A 24,540-nucleotide genomic window follows, 5' to 3' on the forward strand; every position below is an offset into this window, starting at 1 on the left:
CCCCCCCCCCCCCCCTCCCCCCAGCACTGCAACAGGCAGGGCTCGCCGTACCACCAGGCTTAGCTGCCAGCAGAGAGAGAACATAGAGCGGTAAAAACATGGCTCGGTTTACTCTTCATTTCCCTCCTCATAGCTGACTGAACTTGTTCCTCCACTGCTTGTGCCTCGAATGCCAGTCTGAAACGTGTTGTGCCATCTGGTGGGGAAAATCTTGAGTATACAGGTGGAGGAAGATGGATATGTGTTTATATATTTTTAGCATTGTAAAGGAAATGACATTTCACTGTGCACATAATGGAATATTTCCTTAGAAACCTCGCCTTAATAACGCAGTTGATTGCTCTGACATTTTCTTATTCATTCAGCCATGAACGTTAAAGATAATGAGTCTTTCTTGGCAGTCGAGGTCACTGCTCTTTAATATTTCAAGGTCTTAGCATGGTCTTTGTGAAAAACTACAGTCAAACTCAATAACTGTTACATTATGTGATTTCTGGGTTTTCTGGAAAGACGAAAAACATCTTGATCCACAGGGTTGTTTTATGCAAAAAGAGCCGCTATTTGACGGAGTACCACAACACAGCTAAAAGTGGAGTGCATGTACTGAAGCAGGGTCTGGACTATCGACCAGTCCTAAGCCCAGTGAGGTAATCAAGTCAGCTATGACCAGCACAAGCTTGCACTCAAGGAGCTGTGTGCAAAAGTAGGTATATCTTCCCCGGACAAGCTCTTTATTGTTGAAGTCAGGCACCATGTGAAGTTTTCTGTTCCAGCTCGAAGGCACAGAAAGACAAGGGTTTATGGTTACCACACTGTCATAAGACCTCTGTGCAGAAGCCTGATCGGTCAGCCAGGCTGAGCAGCATGTCTGCAACGTGGCCTCCTATGCTCCTGGCCCTTTAAGAAAGCCCAGCCTTGTGCTGTCTGCAGCAAAAGTGAGTCAGAGAGTACAGCTTGTATTTCTCTCTTTCAATCCCTCGCTATCTGCCACCCTCCCTCTCCCGTTCTCTGTGGGGCCATGTGCTCGGCACTCGCATTGCTTGTGACAGCACTTGAGCAGTGTTTACCTCCCCCCACCACACACACACACACACACACACACACACAGACACAGACACACAATGCAGCCTATCCTTGTACTGAACTAGATTTTCACACGCAAGCGAAGCCGAGGTGGGGCCTTGTCTCTCTGGAGGGAAGAGGCTCAGCGGGTGCAGCCATGTGCAAAGAAACAAAAAGGCACTTGGCACCTTGTGTCCTACCAACCTGGTGACATGATTAACAGGGCAATGAAGTCATGTGGGATCCATCTGCGACAGACTCGGTTCTCGGGTTTACATAGTTAATCTCTGGACTAGCTGTTAGTAAAGAGACGAGCACAGTGTTTGCTCTGTCCACCATCAGCGCAGAAACAGGGAGAGTTCAGTGGGTCTCGCCGTTTGTGGAGCGTTTTGTCTCTCCATGAGTCATAATTTGTGGCATGCACAGTTGTGGCGCCGCTCTCATAAGGCTGCCTGCTAACACATGAGGGCAAAAGGGAAGCAGCCCTTTTTTGGTCCACGTGTCACATATTTTGTTCTTAAATACCATTTCATTCTGCTCTGCTGGCAGTCCTTTAGAGATCGGTGCTTAGTGTGTGTCTCTATTTATTCTCCATGCAAGTGAATCATTTTCACAATTACACACGGGTTGAGTTTGAAAAGAAATCTTTACATGTTGAAACACTATCAGGGAAAACTAAATAGCACCTCTGGCACATGAAGGTGTGCGTGGTCTTTCGGGGTCGTGGAACTCTTAAAAAGGTTCTTAGCTGTTTCTATGACAACCAAAGAAGGGGATATTTCAGTGCATCATGTGTTGAGACGAAGGGTACTGTTAGCATGTTCAGACTTCGGCTCTTCTAGTTGACAGAGTGGCTGTAGATGAGTCACATGTCTGTTTCCAGATGTGCCATGCACTTGTGAACATCTGGACAAAGACTTGTGTCCAGACACAGATCTGGAGTATATGATTTGTCCTGCTTATCAAGCTCTAAAATTTAGACCACAATATTAGATTTCCATGATTCAAAAGACAATTCCGATAGCTTTACTGTTTGAATACCAATGTTTGTAGTTGAGAAATTGTGCAGCACTTGAGTTATTGCGGTTTTCCAAAGTAGTCGACTACTGTCAAAATTTAATTTGCTGTTGGTCCATATTTAGAAACCAGCATTTAGAGCTAGACCGATAAATATGCCGGGATGATATTTATTTATCAGCCGACACACCAATATAACATAAACTTGCAGTACAGAAACTCCAAATTAGGTTTGAGGAAATTTTATAAAATCAAGTGTTATGAATACACATAAAATATCCAGCATGACACAAAAATCTAAGGGATATGTACCAAGATTGTTTGTTTGTTTTTTGTAAACAAAAACAAAAAACTGACCTAATTTCTGTAATTTAAAGTGATATTTTCACCTTAGTTACCAGATTTAACATCATATATGTGGATTTAATTGGGTTTAATCATGTCCTCATCCCATCTTTGCACCGCCATACCAATATATAAACTTCCTCTGAATTTGTGTGTGTGAGTGACTGAAACACCCGTAGTGGGAGGCCGCTTGGCCCGTGCATTTCTAATCCTGGATAAGGACTAAAGACAGGTGCCGAATTACACAAGGCCCGCCTTTTGTGCCCCTTTGCTATTTATGTACATGTAGATATTGTACTGTCCACACACACGCACGCTGGTATGAACACTAACAGGAAGTCCACCCTTTAGGGAAATGGCTTCATGATCCTAAGTCATCAGGTTGCTGGTAGCAGATTTCACACAGTGTAATTTCCTGGAGTCTGTGTTTGACAGTTTGAGCAAGCTAAACTTCACATGTAATAAATTATCGATTTCAAAACACTAATCCCTAACAGCTTAACTCCATCCTGTCTGTATTGCCTTAGCCAGCAGTTATTTATTTGGGAATAAGTTCTTAATAGATAATATATTGAACGAAATGTCTTCTTACTCAGTGTGTTGTCATTTGTTTGTTATAGTGTTTATACGTGTTGTTGCTGGGCACAGGAAGTCCAGCTCGGTTTGTTTGGTTTTGCCTTGTGTCAGCTGACAGGTTAAGGGAAACTGGGTCACAGAGAGCCACTGCCTGGAAGCACCTCCTACTTTCCATACCACCCCTCCTTCTTCCCTCGTGCTTCTGTATCTCTGTCATTTTGCTCCCTGCACACAGGCTCTGCACAACCCAACCTATTTGTTTTAGTCTAGGTGCAATTATCAAACCTTATTATCTACACGAGGGAACCATAAATCAATATTTCACCAACTAAGGCCTCAAAGGTTATAATAAAGTTGAATCAAAATCTCTCTGACAAAAACACGATTTACTGTGGAGCTGTTGTATTGGATTATTGAGTTACACTGTACATGTGAACCTAATGAACTGATAACAAGGTGCAGGTTTAGTGGTGGCAGCTCACACTATCATGGAGTCACTCAGTTCAGTGATTTTACACACTAATAAAACTCTTATACTGCTCCTGTCAGACGCTGAAGCGGAAAGAGAAGGAGTACGAGCATGACATGGAGCGACTGGCCCGAGAGAAGATTGCCACGCAGCAGCGATTATCAGAGCTAAAGAACGAGCTGAGCCAGTGGATGGATGTGATCGAGATCGACCGAGTCCTCCGGCAGACGGTACAGCCAGAGGAGGACCAGGCATCCACCTCCACTGCTTCAGGTAGGCTGACAGTCAGGGTGGAATTACTGGAGGCCTATAAGACTTTCCCTGTATAAATAGTCTTATATGAATTTGTAAAACATCCCATAGACTACGGTACCAAACCTTCTTTTTTAAATGTAGGTGTTAGTCAAATTAAATCCTGCAAAAATGACATTGACTCAAATAACACTGAGTTAATTTTCTCATCTCTGGCAGAAGGTGAAGACATTATGGATGATGACCTAGAAGATGAGACTGCGGCGCGAGCACAGACTGCCTTACCCACCGTGCCTCACACCATGAAACCTGAGCTGCACAAGACTACAACACCCACCCAGACCCCAACCCTGGCACCCACCACCACCACTAACTCCTTCATCACCCAGCACATCTCCATCCAGCACAAAGCCACCCTGCACCAGCCTCAGCTCCAGCCGCTGCCAGTGACTCTTTCACTGCCAGTGTCCAAGCCTGCAGCCCCACCTACACTCACCGCTACATCCAGCACTCCCATCACCCCCAGTCAGCCCCTAATCCCCACCCAGACACAGATGGTGACCATGCCCAACCTACACCCCACAGTTATTGCCCACGCTTCAGTGTCCCATCCCTCGGTCATCCAAGCAGTCAACCATGTCATCCAGGGTCCCAAACACATTGCCCACCTGGCTCCCGCCACCACCACCAGCTCTGTCCAGTTAGCCCCTGGCCACCAACCCATCGGCCACATCACTGTGCACCCAGTGGCTCACCTGAGCCAGCATCTACCCACCCTCTATCCCCAGCAGGTGGCTGTCACGCAGCCAGCCATGGTCGGTCACATCACCCACACCCTAAACCACGCCCACCCTCAGGTGAACGGCACTGTTCCTAGCCAACCAGCTGCCACCATCGTTGGCAAGCAGACAGCAGTGAGCACCCAAATGGTGACCCACCACCCGCAGCTAGTGGGTCAGACAGTGCTCAACCCTGTGACAATGGTGACTATGCCCTCCTTCCCCATCAGCACTCTGAAGCTGGCCTGAACACCTCCATACAGGACCACCAGGCTGGAAGACGGCGACATCCCTCGATGGGGGCGAACCATAGGCCACAGACCAGGCAACAGAACAGGCCACCGACGAGCCCCACAGAATGAGGGAGGAGAGCTGCTGGACGACTCGCTGATCCACAGTCTCACTATCATTCAGAAGCATTACAGCTGATATAAAGCCAGGAACATTTCCAAGACAAAATTTTAAAAACTTTCAATACTCCACTGCCACAGTGTCCTGAAATCGTAGATCCTGGATTTAGGATACATGTGGTTCATCATGTTGAGTGTGTGTGGTACAGTGGGCAGATGTTTCGCCGGTCATCCATTGTTGCAGGTAATGGAGCAGTAGTCATTTTTACATGAGCTTTACGGAAAACAGCTTCATATAGGGAAATGTTACATTGCCAGTACAGTGTCCATAACAGCACCCGGTTACAGTGTTCACGTCTGACTCACTATGACAGCTGGGGATAAACCATTAGCAGATATGTACTCAAGAGGCTGCATTGGGTTTTGAGGGTTGTGACAGTGTAGGATGGGAGTGCTGGACCCGCCATAACCAGCAGCACATTGGGAATGTGATTTAGAGGAGCTCCTCCTCTCCAGCAGAGGCACATGCTGCAGGGCTGGAGCAAAATCATGGACTGAACTCAAGCTCCTGAACTGTAGATGCAGTCCTCAGTGATGGTGCTTACACCAATAGCTCCCTCCACTGGCTGATTGTGTTCAATGTGATAAAGGACACTTATTGATCCCACACCAGGGAAATTCACTTGTTCAGCAGCTCAGGAGTCAAAAGTATAGGAAAGGAGTGATTGAAAATCCCTGTGACAATTAAAAAATCTTCCAGATAAATATAATTCTGGTGGATGTCATTCAAACTACGGCCACTTAAGGTAAAATAATACACCGTTTTGTCAGGGTTTGGTTTTTCATACTGGAATTGAAGGACACTTATAGTTTCCAACCTCTGGTATTTATCCTTCAAACATATGGGCGACAAGTGCAAATGAGTGTTTTAGGATCAAGGGGGGGGTTGTCACAGCTGTTAATATATTTTAAAACAGTTTTGCCAAATAGAATTGATTTGTCCCGTTAAATGTAAATGCCACAGACAGCAGTGTGTTGTTAAATACTAAACGCCTGCGATACAAACTCACGTCAGTCAGATGCTACAGGAGGGAGTTGTAGAATGTGAATACATAAAGTCCATAAAATAAAGCGTGTTTCTATGCTGTTTTGCAGGGCAAATGGTAGTAGGATGTGTTTGCATGCTGTGAATGCATTTCATGACTGTAATTTTAGAGATTATGTTGAAAGCGAGGACTGTCTTCAGCAAGTTGCAGTAGGCATTTAAGATTTATTGGCACAGAGTTAAAGCTCTGTCATTCATAAGTTTGGGTTGGGATTGCTATAAAGTGATTTCAGCCGCTGACGTATGTGTTGTTTTTCCCCCAAGACTAACTTTTTCCAAAGCTAGCACTGTGAAATTTAGTCTCAGTGAGCAGCAAACGTGCAGCTTAGCATAGCACCTGCTAGAACAGCAACGTGTCATGCTCTCCTAATTTAATCTGAATGTACTGACCTGTGAAAGGACGTGGAGTAGTGCACTCATCAGAAGATAAGCCCTTTTTTTTTTTTTTTTTAAAAAAGAAAAATGCAATTACTTTATTAAAGTACCTTGTGTATGTAAAGTGTAACATTTAAAATAGGATTTTGTATTTTAAGATTTCACTTGGAGAATATCTTCTTCTGTTCAGTGTAAATTTGATAATATAGTTGTTTTTTTCTGGGACCATGTACAGTGCTGTATATCAGGGGGTGACAACTACACAGACCTCCAACGTTGATATCGCATTCGGCCACTTTGGAAAGTATTCACCCCTTTGTTTGTTGCATTTTGTTATGATGCAATATGATTAGAGCAGGGACTTCAGGTTTTATTGTCACAGATAAAGCCCCCTTTTCACCTTCAGATTTTATGCAAGTGATCCTGAACAAATGCATTTTGAAATCATATTGTAGCAAAACAAAATGTGTAAAAATCAACAGGGTTTCAGATACTTGAGAAGCAACGATATACTTGTGTATTTTCCCTATGGAGAAAGTTTAAGTTGTATATAGCCTGTAAATGTTGGGCTGCATTTAGATCTAACTGTATTATGTAAAAAGCTGGGGAAAATATGTACAATTAAACATTTATAAAAAAAGATACTTAATAAATTGTATTATGTTTACAAATGTCTAAAGCTTTTGTCTTTTTGATTCCAATTAAAAATCTGTGGGCTGATGAAGGCAATCCTCGACAAAAGTTAAGTTCCAGTACTTCACAGTACTATCTAACCGTGTCTAACAAGCTTGCAAGCAAGCTACCTAAAACACCATAGAAATTATGCTAACATTATTCGCCTTACTTATTAATGAAAAAGTGGTTTAATTTGGTCATAGATTTAATTACCATAAAGCAATTGAATTAAACTCTGATGAAATTACTTTGATTCATTCTATATTAAATTAAACAAATTTAAATCTATAATATCGAACTGAATTGAATGTATTAACATTAAATTCATTTAATAAATACATTTTTTGAATTTAATTATTTTTGATTTAATTGCAATAAATTAATTCAATTGAATCACAGTAAATTAATAAAATTAGGTACATTAAATCAATAACGTATTAATTCAATTAAAGCATTCATAAATAAAATAAATTACATTAATTTAACTAAATTACAATTCAATAATGTTATATTCAGTTATTTATATAAACAAAAGTAAATAAATTGAACTAAACTATTTAAATAAAATTATTTCAAATAATTAACAAGTAATTTCATTCAATTAAAAAGTTATAAACTCATAATTTAAAATCAAGCCATAGGAGTCAATTGTGCTTACATTTTCAAAACATAAAGCAAAACCCAATGCCTGATGGACGCATGAATTATATTCATATTTTATTACAATGTTAGAATTTGTACATATTGTCCTATCCATCTGCATTTCATTTATAAATTTATTACATAAATATACTTCAAAAAGTAGAATAAACAAAAGACACATTTAATATAAAACAAATTCAGAAACAAAAGTAACACCTGATTTTGGGACAGAAGCTGGAGGAATGTAATTTTTTCTTTTTTTCTTTTTTTTTTTACATAAAGGTCACACAACATGGCAGTCATTTAACTTCCAAATAAGGATGTCTACTTGTAACATAGAAACCATTAGCAAGAAAATGAAAGTTCATTCAGATATTTTTGATCATTACTCTTAGCTGTGACACTTTTTTAATGTCAACACAAAACAAAATTCACACTTTCAGAAAAGGAAAACTCAAAATTTAGGACAGTTAAGTTTGTCATTGTTGGCTTTGGTTATAAACATTAAGGTTAGCACACATCCAACGTCCCTTAAAATGAGGAAATCATGATAACCTGCCCAAATAAAAATTTAAAAAACCACTTCTTAATATATTTTCATTGCCCATAAATAACCTTTTGACCACGTCATTGATCTGCAATCTAAGTAACCTTTACAAAACACATGCAAAAATAAATACACTGCCCAGCCTTTGATGTGACCCTCCCCTTGGACACTCATGCAAATGAAGGGTCTTGTCTAATCAAAGTCTTCGTCAGGACTAGCAGGCATTCTCACATCAGCTCTCACAAGTGAACTGTTGATGGTTCTGTCTTGATCAGTTTTCACGAGATTCTGAAACAACTCTGTTTTGGGGAATTCTCCAAACAATAACGGACTTCTTTGTCATGTAAAAAGTAGATTATTTTAAATGTTGATATTTGGCAATCAGTAAGTGAGCAAAGCCACTAACATCCATGCTGTCAGGCAGCAGAGGTGGCAACTATGATGAACATGCACATTTAAATGAATCCTCACACAAAGATGAAATCAAATGAACCAACCTCATCTAAAGGGAAATCTACATGACACAACCATCCATACACAATGTCAAGCAGAGTAGTTAAATAAAACCAGGAGCACATAAAAGATGAAAATAAGCAGAACAAATGTTTATGAGTGGGATATATAAAAATTAAATTATTACAGTATATATGCATGTTGACCTATAGAGATAATAAAAATAAACACTTGCAACAGAAAAATGTGTTTTAAAAAAATCTGAGCAGGTCACCACATGTAAACCTCATATTTTTACTGTATGTAAAAATAAAATTACACATCCTGGGGAGCATGTCACTGAACAAAGTTCAGATATTTGAAAAATCACTCATCGACTAAACAAACCCTCAAACTAGAGACGATTTATTCAAACAAACAACAATGCTTTTTTAATCATTTTAAACTTGACAGAACAGAAAACAGTAGAGGGGAGGGTCGAGTGTTTTGCCGCAGTGGTGTCATAACGTCAGAGGAATAAAGGGAGCAAATGTCAGAACATCTTACCACCTCCTCGCTGGTCCCTGATCCAAGTGTAACATGCTGCTGTTGATGAGGTTGAGTGGTGGTTGGGTGGACACGTGGGGGACGTCAGTGTTCTAGAGAGGAATAAAGGCTTCCTGGGTGTGTTTTGTTTTTTTCTTTTATCCCAGTTAGCAAGAGAGACATGTACACAGTGTGATCGCTGTCCTGCGTTAATAGGCGTCTTTCTGAGTGTGCATCTGGTCTTGGATCCTCTGCAGCATCTCCTGCATCCGCCGCAACTGTGAGGAGAGAGGATGAGACCAGCGTTAGTTAGTACCAGCCTTTTAATGCAAGCTAATTATTTCCACAGGACTGCACAGACAACAGATCAATAAGACTCGGGAGATCAGTCTGGTATTTCTAGATCACGTGATCTGTGCTGAACGAATGTAGCGTACCACTGGCACCTCTACTTGCCTCTTCACCTTCACTACACAGTATCTAATTTTACAAAAGCAGCAGTCAAAAGACTCAAATATTTGCTCTTTTAGATTTATTCTAACATTTGTTGGAAATTTTAGGAGCCCAATCATTTGTGTTGTGCTGCCTCTGCTGTGATTGTCGGGCAGTAAGTGTCGAATATATAACATTTTTCACTTTCTCAAAACATAGTGAAATAGCACTGTGTCATAGTTAAGATTATTTAAATTTATTTTCATTATTGATGAATTTGCCTTTTTTTTTTTTTTATTAATTGATTGCTCATTTGGTCTTCATCACTGATTTCCTTGCAGCCCATCATAATCAAATGTCTTAGTTTGTCTGAACAACTGTCCAAAACCCCAGCAATATTAATTTATAAATGTAATTTGAGACAAGAAAAAGCAACACATTTGAGAAGTTGGAACTATGTAATATTTTGCATTTTTGACTGAAATGATTCACAGGTAACCTCTATTGTCATGTTGGTTACACAAAAAATAAAAACAACTGAGGAGAAAGTATCTCTTTATTTGATAAAATAAATGGATTTATTGGGGAGGAGGGTAGTAATTCACCATGAACAGATGCATCATCGGCTGTATTTGATTATTAACTAACACTATGTAACAGTTATCTATTATGTCAGCTCAGTTCATCTTCAGTTACCTTAACTGGGAAGTGATCACATTGACTGGTCTTACACTGTATGTGAAGAATTAAAATCTTACAAAACAAAAAGGAATAATATTTAATCTAATGGTATTTCCTCAAATAATATTTTTTATTATTTTCGTTGAATATTCAAACAAAAAAAACCTACTTATATCATATCTCCTAATAATTTAGCCCTGATATAATTGATAGGGATTTGAAAATTATTGTTGAATTCTAACAATATTAATACCTAGCAGCACACGGGCAGAGTTGAACCTGCCAAGTTTCACTAACCCCAGTTCAACTTGGGTTTGTGAAAAACAGGACAAAAGCTGAACATTTTTTACACATGATGACTTCAAGGACTTAAACGTCGTCTGGCTCCTGCTGCTAGGGGGATTTTCTGATGACACCACGAGTATGAAGCAACATATTCATCATATACCAATTGGAATATCATTACCTTGATCTAACTCTAGGTCTATGTGCATGTCCCACATAGAACTAATCGTGCATTATTTTTATCTGGCAACCTCTTTTCCTACCAACAGTTCAAAGGTCCAAAGGACGTGAGGACAGGGGAAAAGGGGTTTGAAGGTCCAAAGGACTTGCTAGGACAGGGGAAAAGGGGTTTGAATGTATAATTACACCAATTCATGTTTTGTGAGGCTACTCATTGTTAACCCCAGAAAACATGAGTGTGCTTTTAAAGAACAGTGATAGAAAAACAAAATCTCAGAGGGCTTCATCAGCCATCTGATGTAAATGTGTCTCTGGGTTGGGCTGAGGATCTGAGTGCTCGTGGTGGTCAGAACTGTACTCAGAGTCGTGCTTGTGATCACGTTGGCAGTGCGAGTCTGGCTCGTGGTCGGCGTGCCGTACCTCCTCGTCTTTCTCTCGGATGAGTTTTTCTGTCTCGTTGTCTGCCACTGTTGGCACCACGGGGATGGGGAAGTCTGTGCCACTCTCCCTGGTTAGTTTACTGCAGAGAGAGACACGTTGTACAGATGTTCAATGACATAAAATGATCAGAATCTTTAATGTTGAGTTCACTGTTTTGGCTAAAAGGCTAGGTGGATCAAGATCTGACATGTGATTGGCTAATCATAGTTGACTGTGGCATCTGACTGCAGTAAAAGACAGTGAATATAGAAAAAGCACAACACGTAAAGGGACACTCTATAGTTAGTTACTCTACTCTGTCGACTGTAGGCTGTAACATTTTACAGCAAAAATACCAAATAGGAGAATCAGGGTGTAGATTAATTCATCTGCACTTGCCTGTGAGGACTAAAAAAACCTCATTAAATAAACTGAAAATAATAAATCTGAATATCTATAAATTGAATAAAGAAGAAAAAAAACACATGTTCTCTTCAAAAATATTAGTCTTTAAATGCCTATATTTCTTATCTCTTGATATTGATAAATGCCTGATATTTCTACTACACTTCATTGCAGTATGTGTGCTTGCCCCTAGCGTCAGTGTATGCATACTTGCGGTTGCGTTCCTTCACAACCATGCGGGTCATGCTCTGGATGCAGTGGGCCCTGTAGTTCTCGTAGTGAGTCTCCCGGGTCACGTCCTTCAGATCTTGCATGTGAGTGCGGACGAGCATGTTCCTAAGCTTCACGAAATCACAGTGTGCCGAGTTCTCCACTGCAAAGCCACAGTGTTAAGATCAATATATACTCTATATATATCTACAACAGTTAAAAATGTGTGCAGCATCTTTAAAGGCAACAAATGAGTAACTGTATGAGGAGATCGGGCCTACCCTCTACAATGCCCCAGGGGTAGAGACGGCCTCGCACCCTCTTCCCCTTGGCCTCCACCACTGTGTTGCTGCCAATCACTGCAAAGGGAATGCTTTCCTTGTTGGGAGAACAAAACGGATCATAAATTAAAAATGAAATATATATATATATATATATATATATATATATGTATGTATACACACACACACACACACACACTCACACACACATATATATATATACAGACACATTTGCCTCCTCTTTCCCTTCTTCCTCATATCTGCTCATTTTGTTTTGTTTGAATCTATAATCTATATACCCATTTCTAATCTTAAATAACATCCTCAATTTTAGCCCTTCTCATTATTTTTTTTAATTCCTCCATCTTTTATTCCCATTTTTCAGTTCTCTGCTGCAGTTAACACAGTGCTCTTATCAGAGGTTACTCAAGGACAGAGGCAAACAGAGACACACTGGCACACTGACTGTGTCCTCGCTGCCAGCTTTGTGATGCCAGGAGAGCAAAGAACATCTGACACATCAAGACTCTGCAGTCAGTAATGGGATGACTGACAAGGTCTTATACGGTATTATACATTCATTTTAACATCACTAAAAGGGTGATCCTCATTGATGCGATCAGAACAACAAAAGAGTTTTGTGTCTGAAAATTTAAATCCTGCAAAATAAAATATAAATATATTTGATGATAATACTTGCTGTTAGTGTCATGTCTGTTCTTGTTTTCAGGTGCAATCAGCTGACATTGCAGTGTGTTTCCTACACTGCAAAGGTTTAGATGCAAGAACTCTGGTGTGGTAAATTAATCTTTAGTCATGCACGTGTCAAAAACTGACTTCAACAGCCTGTAAACCCCAAACTGTAGAAAAGACTCTAGAAAGAAAGACATTTCCAATTACTCCTTTATCCTAAGCGACTTAAAATTGCTATATATGTCAGAGGTTGCACGCTTCTGGAGCAACTAGGGGTGTCAGGGTGCTCAGGGACACATAAAGAGCCTCACCTTCAGCTCAGTGTCCTGCTGCTTAAAGTCCTCATCCTCGTCAGAGTCACAGTCAGGGAACTGGTATATCTTGATCCCATACTGCTCAATCTCCTCTCGGATCTACAGAGGAAAGTACATAGTATATACATGTATTTTGTTCTGTAGTGTCAATAATTTGATCATTGATGACGCAATACTGAGTTTGTTTGTTCATCAAGAAACGGATAAGTGGGTTCTGTATCTACAGGTTCATTTAAGGGATGAAACAGGTGTATAGAGATCAACAGTTTGTTGACTGAGATCAGCCTTGCCTTGATTTTCTTTTTCTTGACCTCACTGGGGGTGAGTGTGTCTGCTTTGGCCAAGACGGGGACGATGTTAACCTTCTCATGCAGAGCTTTCATAAACTCCACATCCAAAGGCCGGAGGCTGGAAGAGAAATTTGGAACATACAGACGTGTGAAGTACGATGATACCCTCAAAGTAACACCTGGAGTGTTTAAACATGCGTGAAATTCATTTTTTATCACTATTACAGACAAAGGTGAACCGTTAATATATGTCTGACAGTAAGATATCTTAAAAACATAGAAACATATTTCCATAAACGACAGTTGTTGTGATCATGGGACAAGTAATTTATCTCTGTGATAAATTCCTAATGCAAGTTGTTTGTTTTTAGCCCGACAGTTGTTGTATGTTGTGACCTCTTGGTGTGGAGTAATGACCGAAGTGCATCAACAGAGGGAGCAGTTTTTCCATCAGTATGACTTTAAAAATGCACTGCAGCATTGCATGAGGTTTATGGTAGATTTGCTCCTTAATGAGCACGGCAATGTGGAACAGTGCATGTGCACAAATGCGGTGGAAAGTACAACATCAGCACTCAGCACAAACAATTGATTAGAGCCAGAAAGCACTGCACCAGATGTAAATTCACCTGAAGGCAGCTGAGAACTGTTTTAACTCTTGGCAGGAGCCAACTGCATTAACAATTTATGGGGCTGAACGCACTGCAAGTAAATACTGGTGCGCTAGATATTTACAATAAATCTCAGTAACTGAGGTGGCTGCATGTGTGCAGGAAAAAGCTGTGTGCAAGATGCTGTGATATGTTAATTAATTTATGGGAAGTAAAAGTAGTCAGTGCCAGCTCAGACTTTACATATTGCAGCAGAAATGGGTTAATGTTCCCCCATTTTATCAGGAGTGATAAAAGAAGGCTAACTAATCTCTACGAGAGCACTGCGGCTTTGTCATACCCATGACCGAAGGGTGAGATGAAATAGAGGCAGCAGTGTACGCGGTTGTCCTGAATGTTCTTGCGGTTGAGGCCACTCTCGTCCCTGAAGTACTGCTCAAACTGCTGGTCGATGTAGTCAGCCACTGACTTCCAGCTAAGAGCAGAACACATACAGGGATGTTCAGTCTCTGAGGCAATGCAGACAGTGGAGCAACCAAGCTCCAGCGCATGACTTTTTAAACACAGCAGCAGAGTTAAAATGAGGTTATCCAGCTGAACTCTGTTCATTGTTTCATTGTTTTAATTTCATTAATTGTTTTACATGTACCATTCGGTGTTGTTCACGGCATCCCCAAACCCAGGGGTGTCCACGATGGTGAGCTTCAGTTTGACGCCTTTCTCTTCTATATCCACTGTGTGTTTGGTGATTTCTACTGTTTGTGTGATTCGCTCTAGGGAGAGGACACAAACAGGCTGCTGTTTTTAATATCAGCCATGACATATTGTAGGGTAAATATTTATTTAAACCCACGAGAAAACATACATCAAAAGATGTGGCTAATTCCTCACCTTCAGCATTGAGCAGCTTCCTATCTTTGTAAAGATCTGTGAGAAACAGGCTGTTGACAAGGGTGGACTTTCCCAGGCCGGACTCCCCTTCAAACAAAGAACAACAAAGAGGAAAAAGAGCTGGGTTTAAGACTTTCTGATCAGCAGTCTCTTCGAAGTAAAAGGCAGGCTTAAGATCAAATGTCTGCTAATGTGCGAACGAGGATTTACCTGCCACCATGAGCGTGAAGTCAAATCCCTTCTTCACTGACTTGCGGTGTACCTGGTTTGGCAGCGTCGCAAAACCCACGTACTCCTTGTCCTGGTCCTGAAGATTGCACACAAAGATGAAATAATACAAATAGGGAACCACACATTACCATGTATATGACTGTGTTAAAATGCTTTTTCAACACTGTTATCAACCGCTCAAAAAAGTCAGTTAATTTTCCCACAAACAGCTTTAGACCAAAATAAAGCCGACAACACAACAAAATCAAAAAGCAGCGCTACTGTCACAGAGCCCTCTATCCCATCCTATGAGCTGCACATTCAGTTCAACACATTACAGCACTCAAAATGAAATTGCCTTGAATGCAGAACTAAACCACTCAGCTCTTGTTTCTCCTCTCTGGGATTATTGGCTGGTTCTCCTTGTGTTACCTCATTATTGTTGTATGGGTCAAATCGACCCCAGGGACTCTTGGGCCTGGTGGGGCTGATAGGGGACGACAAGTCAAACTCCACGCATCTGCTCTGCAGTAAACTGGGCTCTGAACCTGAATCCGACTGCGCCCTACCCGCCACAGGAGGGCGCAAATACGACGGGGTGTGGGGGCGGTCTTCGCCCTCATCTTCCCTGTCTGCATCGTGAGGCTCAACGCCATGGTGGTGGTGGTGCTTGTGGTCATGGTGCCCTCCTTGGTGGTGAGGGTCTTGCATAATGTTCTCCACCTCTGAGTCGTCTGAATGGCTTGAATGCTAGAGAGACGCCACGGTCGAAGGGGATGGATGAGGTAACAAACAGAGGAGTGGAGGTAGAAGAAAGACAGAAAGTTAGAGGAAAGGTCAAGTGTCAGTGTGGAAGGGAAGGGATATTGATCCAGTATGTGGAAAATGCACTTTAGAAACGGTCCTAATATTTTATGGTGACGGGAAAATAGTGCATGGCTTTAAATTCTACAGAGTAACGAAGAGATGGAAGCATCTTACTGAGATAAAGTATACAATGTTGAATATACATTGCAGAAGTCAGACAAGAAGAAAGCTGTAAAAGTCTAAATACCTAAATTTGATCTCAGACAGTATTGAACTGAAGCAGATATATCTTTCATATCTGTACTGATTCATCAGCCCAACAAATAAACATATAAAATTAATCATTAAATAACAATTAAATTTAACTGATTATAATTGTTGCTGATGAGCCTTTAAACTGCAGTTGCCACTAAACACTGACGAATGAGACATAGGCAACATGTAATCATCAACTTTCTATCATCATTTAATCAAATTCAAAGTCAATTTTAACGAGTATCTCCTTCAACTAGCTTCTTTGGTGTTTGTATTCAGTCAATGGGAAAAAAAAAGTGAAGTGGCTCGGACCGAGCCACACAACACTATTCCAGCCGTTCTAGCCCTGATTTGTGTGTCAGGTAACGCTAAATGACTTGCCCACACAAATTCAGCTTACTTTCTAGTTTGCCAAGACATGGTGTTGCTATGATGTTGGCTATAGTAGCAGGAGAGTTGTGAGTATCGCTGTTTGGAGCTGGTGTGCTAGCTCTGGGGCTTTCTCGTCCTCTCTGCATGTTAGCTTCGAAGCAGCAACTGTAGTGACAGTTTGCTAACCAACAATTTAGCTAATGTTAGTTACAATACTTGCTGTGTCATTGTTGTTCGCTCAATATCATGGTATTTGTCATGGAATTGGATTTCTGACAGTCACGGGGGCATTTTCGATTCAAGGCTGGTCGGAACAGATTATCGGCCCAAATGATCCTGTAGTGTGAGGGATTTACAAATATAAACTTAAAGTCGCGGACTGGATGCAAGACATTAGCCATCTTAATTAGCCATTAAGAGTGAGCTGACTGGAAAGCGTCAGGTGTGCATTTTTATGATTCAAATATTAAAAATATTAAATATGTTATGTCTGTGGTAGGCCACATTTTTAAAATCGGTTTAAGATTTGAAAATCCTCTATTGTGCACCAGGTACCTTTAATCAAGACGGATCACGTTACAGGTGAACAACACCACCAGGCATCTATCTCAGTGGATTTGTGTGTTATTTCATTACTATGAAACTAATACTGAATGAGCTAACACATTTAACTGTACATTCCTTGAGGCTGAGAGTTTTTCCTGCCTCATGGATTATAAATCTCCTGACCACTTTATGAATTTTGCAGCGCTAATGTGAGGCAAAAAAGGCCTATTTTAGGTGTTAGGTACACAGTTTATTCTTTATTGCTGGATTTCAAGGAGTAATACACACTAAGCTGTCACAGAGCTAAAATAAAAAATAACAAAGTGGTGCTTTTCCTGTAAGAGGATACACAGCTGAAGTGTAAGCTGCTGTGCATATTCTGGACTCCAGTTACCAGTTAGCTCTCCCAGTCCCACAGACCAAAGTCTCCCTGTTAGTCGAGCACAAAGATAAATAATGCAGTGGCTCCTCAGAAAGCAAGAGGCCATTTAAATTCAGCTGCTGGCCCACGGTGTGACTCATGTTATGTATATGCACTATACATTAGCTGAGGGGTTCAATTAGAGCTGGTTGTTGTGGCAGGGCACGTGAAGCACCGGGATACAAGCTTTGGTCTGACTGAAAAATAACTGATGTATACTGCTTTTTGTTGACGCTCAACGTAAGGTTAAATTGAGATGTGGGGTGTTTGACTAAAAGACCATTATTCATCTTTTTGTCACCCCACACCCCACATCTCAATTGTCTTCTCTTTTGTCTTCTAGATTTGCTGTGGTCAAATCAGTCACAAACTCTGAATAGAAGGGGAATTAAATAAATAATTTAGGAGTTTTTGGAGGTGTCAATGGTACCTGTTCAGCATCATGGTCCCTGCTTTGATTAGGGGAGTCAGGGCAGGAGTCCTGCTCGTCTGATGAAGAGTGAGCCTCGTGGTCACTGTCCTCCATTGCAACTGGGGCTATAGTACACTCTGCAATCTCCAACCAGAAGGGAGCACACATGGAGGGGTTTAATCGGGATAAAGAACAGGCGGGTGGGTTCATGTCAGGAGAGGAAGAAGCAGGACCCCAGAGAGTCCACCATGAGGAAATGAGGTGCAAGTGGTGCAAGAGCCGGGAGCGGTACGACAAGAGGAGGGAATGTGTTCAGGCAAGACAAATGAAGACAAGAAAGAAGATGAGAATTAAATAATAAATAATAATTAAAAAAGGCAAAAGTAAGGACAAATGAAACAACAACATACCATTTCCTGCGGTAAATGGTATGAATGCAGGGCACATAAGGTGACTGTTTGGTTGAGTAACCAGAGACATGATTGAGCGATGCATAATGGCATTTTGAGGGCAGTTGTTTCCACAGTGTCCCAATATAATATATTCCAGCACCGCCTTGTTCCTCTGATATCGCTCTATTCAGTGTTTCAGGCACCATCAAAAATGTCCAGCCGATGTCAGTGCCAGCAGATAAGAGTATCTGTGCCAGCTGCAGTTACATAATGCAGAGAGTCATTGAAAGTTTGATGAACATTCACCAAACAAACACCAAAGTAAAACACACACTAAGACACTCATTCATGTTTAAGAGCCACTGCGGATTTGCTTTATTCCCTTTCACGTTAATATACCCACTGGAAAGTACTGACAAGTACTGACACAAATTTTTGACAAATCTTTTCCTATTTAATGTTTTGATATCCCTCCATCACTGTTCAATCAAAAGTTTTAAAAAAAGCTTCTCATGTCATGGCCTACAGTTTTAATATTTCTGGGATTTAGAGCTTTAGGGCATAGGAGAAATTGATAGTTTCGCAGTTTAGGAAATCGGTGACCTGCTTTCCTGTGTGACAACCAAAGCACAGAGATCAATGTCCAACATGGTGGATACTGTGACCTACATAGGAGAGATGGTCGACTGTAACGCTTTGACAACTATGGAGCAGGAATGCTAACAAGGTCATCATCCAATTTCTTCCTTTTTGCTTGGTTTTGGTGTCAAAAAGCTTGTTGGACCGAGCTGACTGAGAGAACCGAGGCTTCAACAAAATCAGACGTAATGTCTTGCTAAAATCACAACTGCAGCGTGTAGAGAAACAGCATTTGCCATTGCAACAACACAAAAACCAGTCTTGCCTTTAGAAAAGTGGAACACAAAAGTTGCATCACAAACTCACACCACCCCGACCCTCCGTCTACACAGGGCCTCAACCTCCTCTCTTTCAGGGCCTCACCTGTGGTACCTTTAATCAGCGTACAAAGCCTCTCCTTCTTGCTTCTGCGTAAGCTGCTCTTCATCCCCACTCCAGCAGGCAGCAGGCAGCAGAGACCGGAGGCTCCCGCATTTATACGCCTCCATCACAGAGGACACAGCGCCCTTCAGCCCCATCGAGCCACTCAGCGCCGCGGGGAACTGATCAGCAGCATTGACGAGTGTTCACAGGCCACACACCAACTCACACACAAAAGCTGAATTTACTCTGTTGCGATGTTATCTTAGCACAAGTTGTAGCAGTAGAGCTCTTTATCAGACATGACACAACATACGTAGACAATTAACACCATTCACATTTGATTCTCCATCTAATAGGTCTATCAGCCGTGATTGCATCAGACACATACTTTAACAATGATAGTTCAACTCCAGCAAAACAAATCCTGTGTATCCAGCACATTGTGGGAGAGCATCTCATTATAATCACAAATTATTTATAATAACCATAACCTGCTATGCTAATGAGCTCACTAATTAAGCTAATAAATGAATTAATTATATTCTATTTATACGCCAACACACTTGTCTTCACATACCGCATTAAGCATTAAGGAGACTCCCTCATTCATATGCAAATGAACGCAGCAGGTTGTTTCAAAATGTCGACACACAAACACCACCATGATGACAAAACATAGTTTATAATAAATGCTCACCAGATATAATACTCTGCCAGTCCTTGAACATTTCTCCTCATTTTTTTGCGTGCACATTATAAACCTACAAACGTACATTTACATGTATGTTACCTTCTTGACAAGTGTGTCTAGACCTTTGATTAAATTCAAATCAACTTTCCTTCAGTGGCATTCCTGAATGCTGACCCCACCTTTTAAGCTTCTTCTTCTTCTCGGCCACACATGCTATCTGGTTACGCTAATCAAAGCGATGAGGCAGATAGTAGATTCACTTTCCTCTAAGCACTCCAAAGCTTTCTATAACAGACTTTTTCCTCTCCCACTGAAGCTGCTAGGCCATAAGTCCACGATGTGATTTGTCTTGATATATTTGTCTTTGGAAAAAACACAGTTACAGCTAATGAGGATGTAATGCATTCGAGAAGCAAAGGACTCTTATTGCAAATGGGATCTTTCTTTTTATATATCCATGCCTGGCTGATCTGGAGGCCAAAAACATACATCAATTTACTTATATTTACAATTTTTTTGACAGTCAGCTGGAAGACAAAAGAAGAAAGAAGATGTAATGGAAATGTTCAAGAACAATTTATATATTTTTTTATCAATGACATTATGCTTTCCAACAGGACAGACCGTCCAATCAGAGCTGCTTGGTGTTCCTGGCACACAGCTGTGTGAAGTATAGGAAAGCCTCAGGGTTTGATGTTTGTATTCCCCCTCCCTTCGGCAGGAAAAAGGGATACAAGAGATTATTAAGTAATCTTAGAAATCCAACAAAGAAAAGAGATTTGGTCAAATTTTACTGTGTGCACTTTTTCCACGTGCACACATTTCCACTAGTCCTAGATCCTAACTTTATTAAGCAACTCAAGTTTCTCCTGTCACAGTGAAGCAACAGCACTTTATCCTTTTGTTGAATTTAATACCGCTGAATTGCTCTTTTTGCATCACTCAATGAACTCCAGTTTTCCACCGATCAACTGCAATCCAGGTGAGAGTCTTCCAAAAACGACACAAAAACTGACGTAACATATAATGATAAAATGATTTTGCCTAGGTAATGTTTTAATGTCATCAAAAAGTACTGTCTCAGAACAACTGTGTGCTTGAGATTAGCAAACACACCCTCTTACAAGTCAGCTAGATCAAACTGACCACAGCCAATAGAAAACCAAAGTCAGGCTATCATGTGTGAAGCAGATCAAAAGAACAAAAACCTGCAGGTTAGTTGCTTAAAAGTTCAGAAAGAGAACCATCAAACAAGCCACTCAGTGTCTAGACCCTGACCTCATCCTTATTGTGTGTAATATTACATGGTGTGAAATATATTTTTATAACTAGAATAAAATCTAATGGGCTCTGACATCAATTTCACACATTTTTGTTGAGCTGCCACACACGAGTCTCCCACTGGAACGAGTCCCAGCTGAGACCTGAACCAATTACAATTTCCATAACTGGCCGAAATGGCATTTTAGTTCCTCTTGAGGGTTGGGTTCAATGTGACTAATAAGTAACCTTTATCATTAGTGGATGCCACGCACGGTTTGTCAGTGATGAATAAGCCTCAGACCAGGTGAAACCAGTGTGGCTGGTTCAGGTCCAAAGTGGCATAAAGCAGGCGAGGCCCTGGAGTGAGACACATGGCTCAGATAAGCTAAAAACACAAAGCTTTAAGAACTACTATGTGACAAGTAAGCCTTTACATGCAGATGGACAACCCAGCTCCACTTGGCTTTGAATACTTCCTCACATTACTCAAAAAACAACACATTCACATTTTCTAGAAAGCCTAATAAATAAGACGGGAGATGAATCAAAAGGTATGTGGACATTAAGGACATTCAGGAACATTAAGCCTTTGGTAATGACAACATATCTTACTTTGTCAACAGCTGCTGTTTTGGCATTTCCTGCAACACTGATAAACTTGCACTTGCACTTGTGTTGTTGCCTCTGAACAGACTCACATGCTGAACTCAATCTAAGATCTCCACTCCAGAGGAGATGCCGACATAGAACGTCCTGTTTTTCATGTGAATTGGGTTAAGTGGGGCTAAAGCAACAATATGACCACAGAGAACTTTGTTGCATATACAGTACAGACTAAGGGATCCAATAATTTTAATGAAATTTAATAAGCATTCTGCGGGGCACATGGCAGGTTACTGCACAATTACAGGAACAAATGATACCCTTTTTGGGTCAAAGCTTATCGAGGAGACCATTGTAAGAAAAGTAACCTCTTGAGTATGTCAGAGAGAAGTTCATCTTATTAGGGCAATTGTAGGTTAAAAAAAATAATTACAGAGGTGGGGGAAAGGGGGGAAGTTTTTTCATTAGTGATACAAGAGTCAGTGCAGACATAAGAGAAGAGGTGGAGTTTAGTGCATACCCTGCTTAAAACAATACAGAGTTTTTTTTTCTCATAAATGTGCAACTTTAATCTTGGAAATTCTCCTCTCTCCTATTACCTCTCCTCTGGGTCCATAATTTGTTTATTTCTTTTAACCTACAATGGCCCAATACGCTGTCATTGATGTGGGCATATTGCCCGATAGGACGAAAACCTATGTGGCTAGCCAAAGCAGTCCCTGAGAAACAATTGAAGGACATGAAACCCAATTCAGCATAAACAAGTTTTTATGGTTGACTACGCTGCTTTGTTACTGTTGGATCGTGGCAGTGGGTTTGGCTGCCCCAGTGTTGATGGGTGATGATTTGTTGCATGAAACACAGCTCTCAGGGGAAAGCCCACTTCAAATTCTCCCTGTATTACATGGGGGAATGCAATCAGGAGCTGCCAGAAGTCATAAAGAAATTATACAGCATGTTGTTGTTGTGATGAAATGCGTCATTTATAATCCAGCTAAAATAATTACTACGCTATTATTCAATGAATGCTAAATCATTTTTGCTTGGCAGGTTTCGCCCCCGTTGGCAGGAATGCTTACTTAACTGTATCCTGGTGAAGTGTGGGAGATGATGCATACAGTGGGGTTCCAGATACAAACTTATATACAATGTGTTCTTATGCTCCTCTTGAATTTTAGACAGTTTGTCAAGAAAAAGCAGGAATATTCTGAAGCACTGAAACAACATGTTTATTCCTATTTAACGAACGTTGTGGATTGCACGGGCTGAATACCAGTGAGGTTTCCCCTTGTGGCGAGGCCAGTAGCAGGTGGTGAAGCGAGCCATGTGCGCTCTGTGTGAATGCTGGGGTTGTTTGGATAGTTATAGCAGGGCTCTGTGTGAAGCTGGCTCAGTACAGAGAGAGAAAGAGAGGGAGAGACAGAAATAGTCCCCTCACACCACATACTCCCACAGCTATAGAGCTGATGCAGATTTCCACGTGACCAACACTCCACATACTCAGTGCAACACAAAACAAAACACAATTAAGACTCTTTTCTTTGCCAGTGTACATCCTGCAGTTAAAAGGAAGCTGACAAGAAGATGTCAGTACTCTACTCCAAAAAAATTCTTGTCAGTGTAAACTACTGAGCAACGATGTCTTCCACCAACAGAGGCTACAACACTTCCCACATGTGCAATGCAATCAGCTGTCACTCCTGATCAATGTGTGTGTGTTTTATCATCTTAGAGCAGGGAAAAGCTTTAGAAGGTAATCAACTCCACTTGGTTCAGCAACCATGTGGAAAACAGATATTCCAACTCCTCTCGGTAGCTTAGAAGAAAATAATTGAGCACAAAGCCTGGTCACAGGCATTCATGTGAATGGTCCAGCTGCTGTAGCTAATCTATACTCTGACACATGTACAATGTACACGGACAAAGGGGAAACCTGCAGCCACAGAGCAAATCACACATGGAGAGATACACTTAATTGCAGGGTCAGTAAGAAGGAAAGCAACACACACGTACCTCCGTGTCACTGATCGTTTCTGAATTTGCTGCCATATTATCCCTTCAGCACCAGCGGTATTCCTTTAGTTTCGCCAGCGACAGAAACCAGTTAAAGGGCCTTGAAAAGCTCCTCAGACTGACTGTCACTTCTTTAGTTTCAGGGCACCCCACGTTACACAAGCACACCTATTTTCCCTGCCTCACCAATCAGGTGGCATCCAGATTTCGTTTCCAACCCCCCCTTACCCCAAACTTGGACTGGAAACGACTTCTTTAAAAAAGGTACACCTTCGATCCCTGCAACTCTGCATTTGGAGCATTTCAACAGCTCCACCCTGCTCTGGAGCGCTGGCCAATCTGCAGCTGATATGCAGATGAGCTGCAGCTGAATTGTCGGCAGCTCGTGTCTGAAGTGCCCCGTCCTCACTTCAGACAAGAGATGATGCTCTGTAGGGAGCTCAACAACATCTGCCCTGTCACCTTGCTTACGAGCCTGTCATGTCCTCATTCTTAAAGCCACACATGGGAGATCTCTACGCATAAATGATCGCGCACACACTAACAAAATCTTTTTCACTAACACGCATGTGCATGAATAAAGAGTGTAGGTGTGTCTCAGATGATTCAAAAATGACTGAAATTAACAAAGGTGGAGTAACATGAATCTATCAGATCAGGTCAAAAGGTCAATGTGGGGTCTGAGCAT

The 24,540-nt window shown here is 41.2% G+C and overlaps 2 protein-coding genes across 3 annotated transcripts in view; one reads left to right on the top strand and one right to left on the bottom strand.

Moving 5' to 3' along the window:
- The window catches only part of mnta (MAX network transcriptional repressor a), a 21,837-nt gene extending 14,833 nt beyond the window's left edge, over positions 1-7,004 (top strand). For both annotated transcript variants that reach the window (XM_046073449.1, XM_046073448.1), the window contains 2 exons: positions 3,550-3,742; positions 3,941-7,004. In XM_046073449.1, the coding sequence (XP_045929405.1) occupies positions 3,550-3,742; positions 3,941-4,749 (1,002 nt within the window). In that variant the 3' untranslated portion in view covers positions 4,750-7,004. The remainder of the gene's footprint in view (positions 1-3,549; positions 3,743-3,940) is intronic.
- Positions 7,005-7,877: 873 nt separating this feature from the next.
- Positions 7,878-24,540, bottom strand: part of sept4b (septin 4b) — a 23,430-nt gene continuing 6,767 nt past the window's right edge. The window contains exons 2-11 of the mRNA XM_046074557.1: positions 15,076-15,172; positions 14,866-14,952; positions 14,624-14,747; positions 14,315-14,449; positions 13,364-13,481; positions 13,071-13,172; positions 12,067-12,163; positions 11,786-11,948; positions 11,171-11,270; positions 7,878-9,450 (exon numbers count right to left, since the gene is read on the bottom strand). Of these exons, the coding sequence (XP_045930513.1) occupies positions 9,382-9,450; positions 11,171-11,270; positions 11,786-11,948; positions 12,067-12,163; positions 13,071-13,172; positions 13,364-13,481; positions 14,315-14,449; positions 14,624-14,747; positions 14,866-14,952; positions 15,076-15,172 (1,092 nt within the window). The 3' untranslated portion in view covers positions 7,878-9,381. The remainder of the gene's footprint in view (positions 9,451-11,170; positions 11,271-11,785; positions 11,949-12,066; positions 12,164-13,070; positions 13,173-13,363; positions 13,482-14,314; positions 14,450-14,623; positions 14,748-14,865; positions 14,953-15,075; positions 15,173-24,540) is intronic.

Source organism: Micropterus dolomieu, linkage group LG17, assembly GCF_021292245.1.
Source record: "Micropterus dolomieu isolate WLL.071019.BEF.003 ecotype Adirondacks linkage group LG17, ASM2129224v1, whole genome shotgun sequence".
In the NCBI taxonomy this organism is placed as follows: Eukaryota; Metazoa; Chordata; class Actinopteri; order Centrarchiformes; family Centrarchidae; genus Micropterus; species Micropterus dolomieu.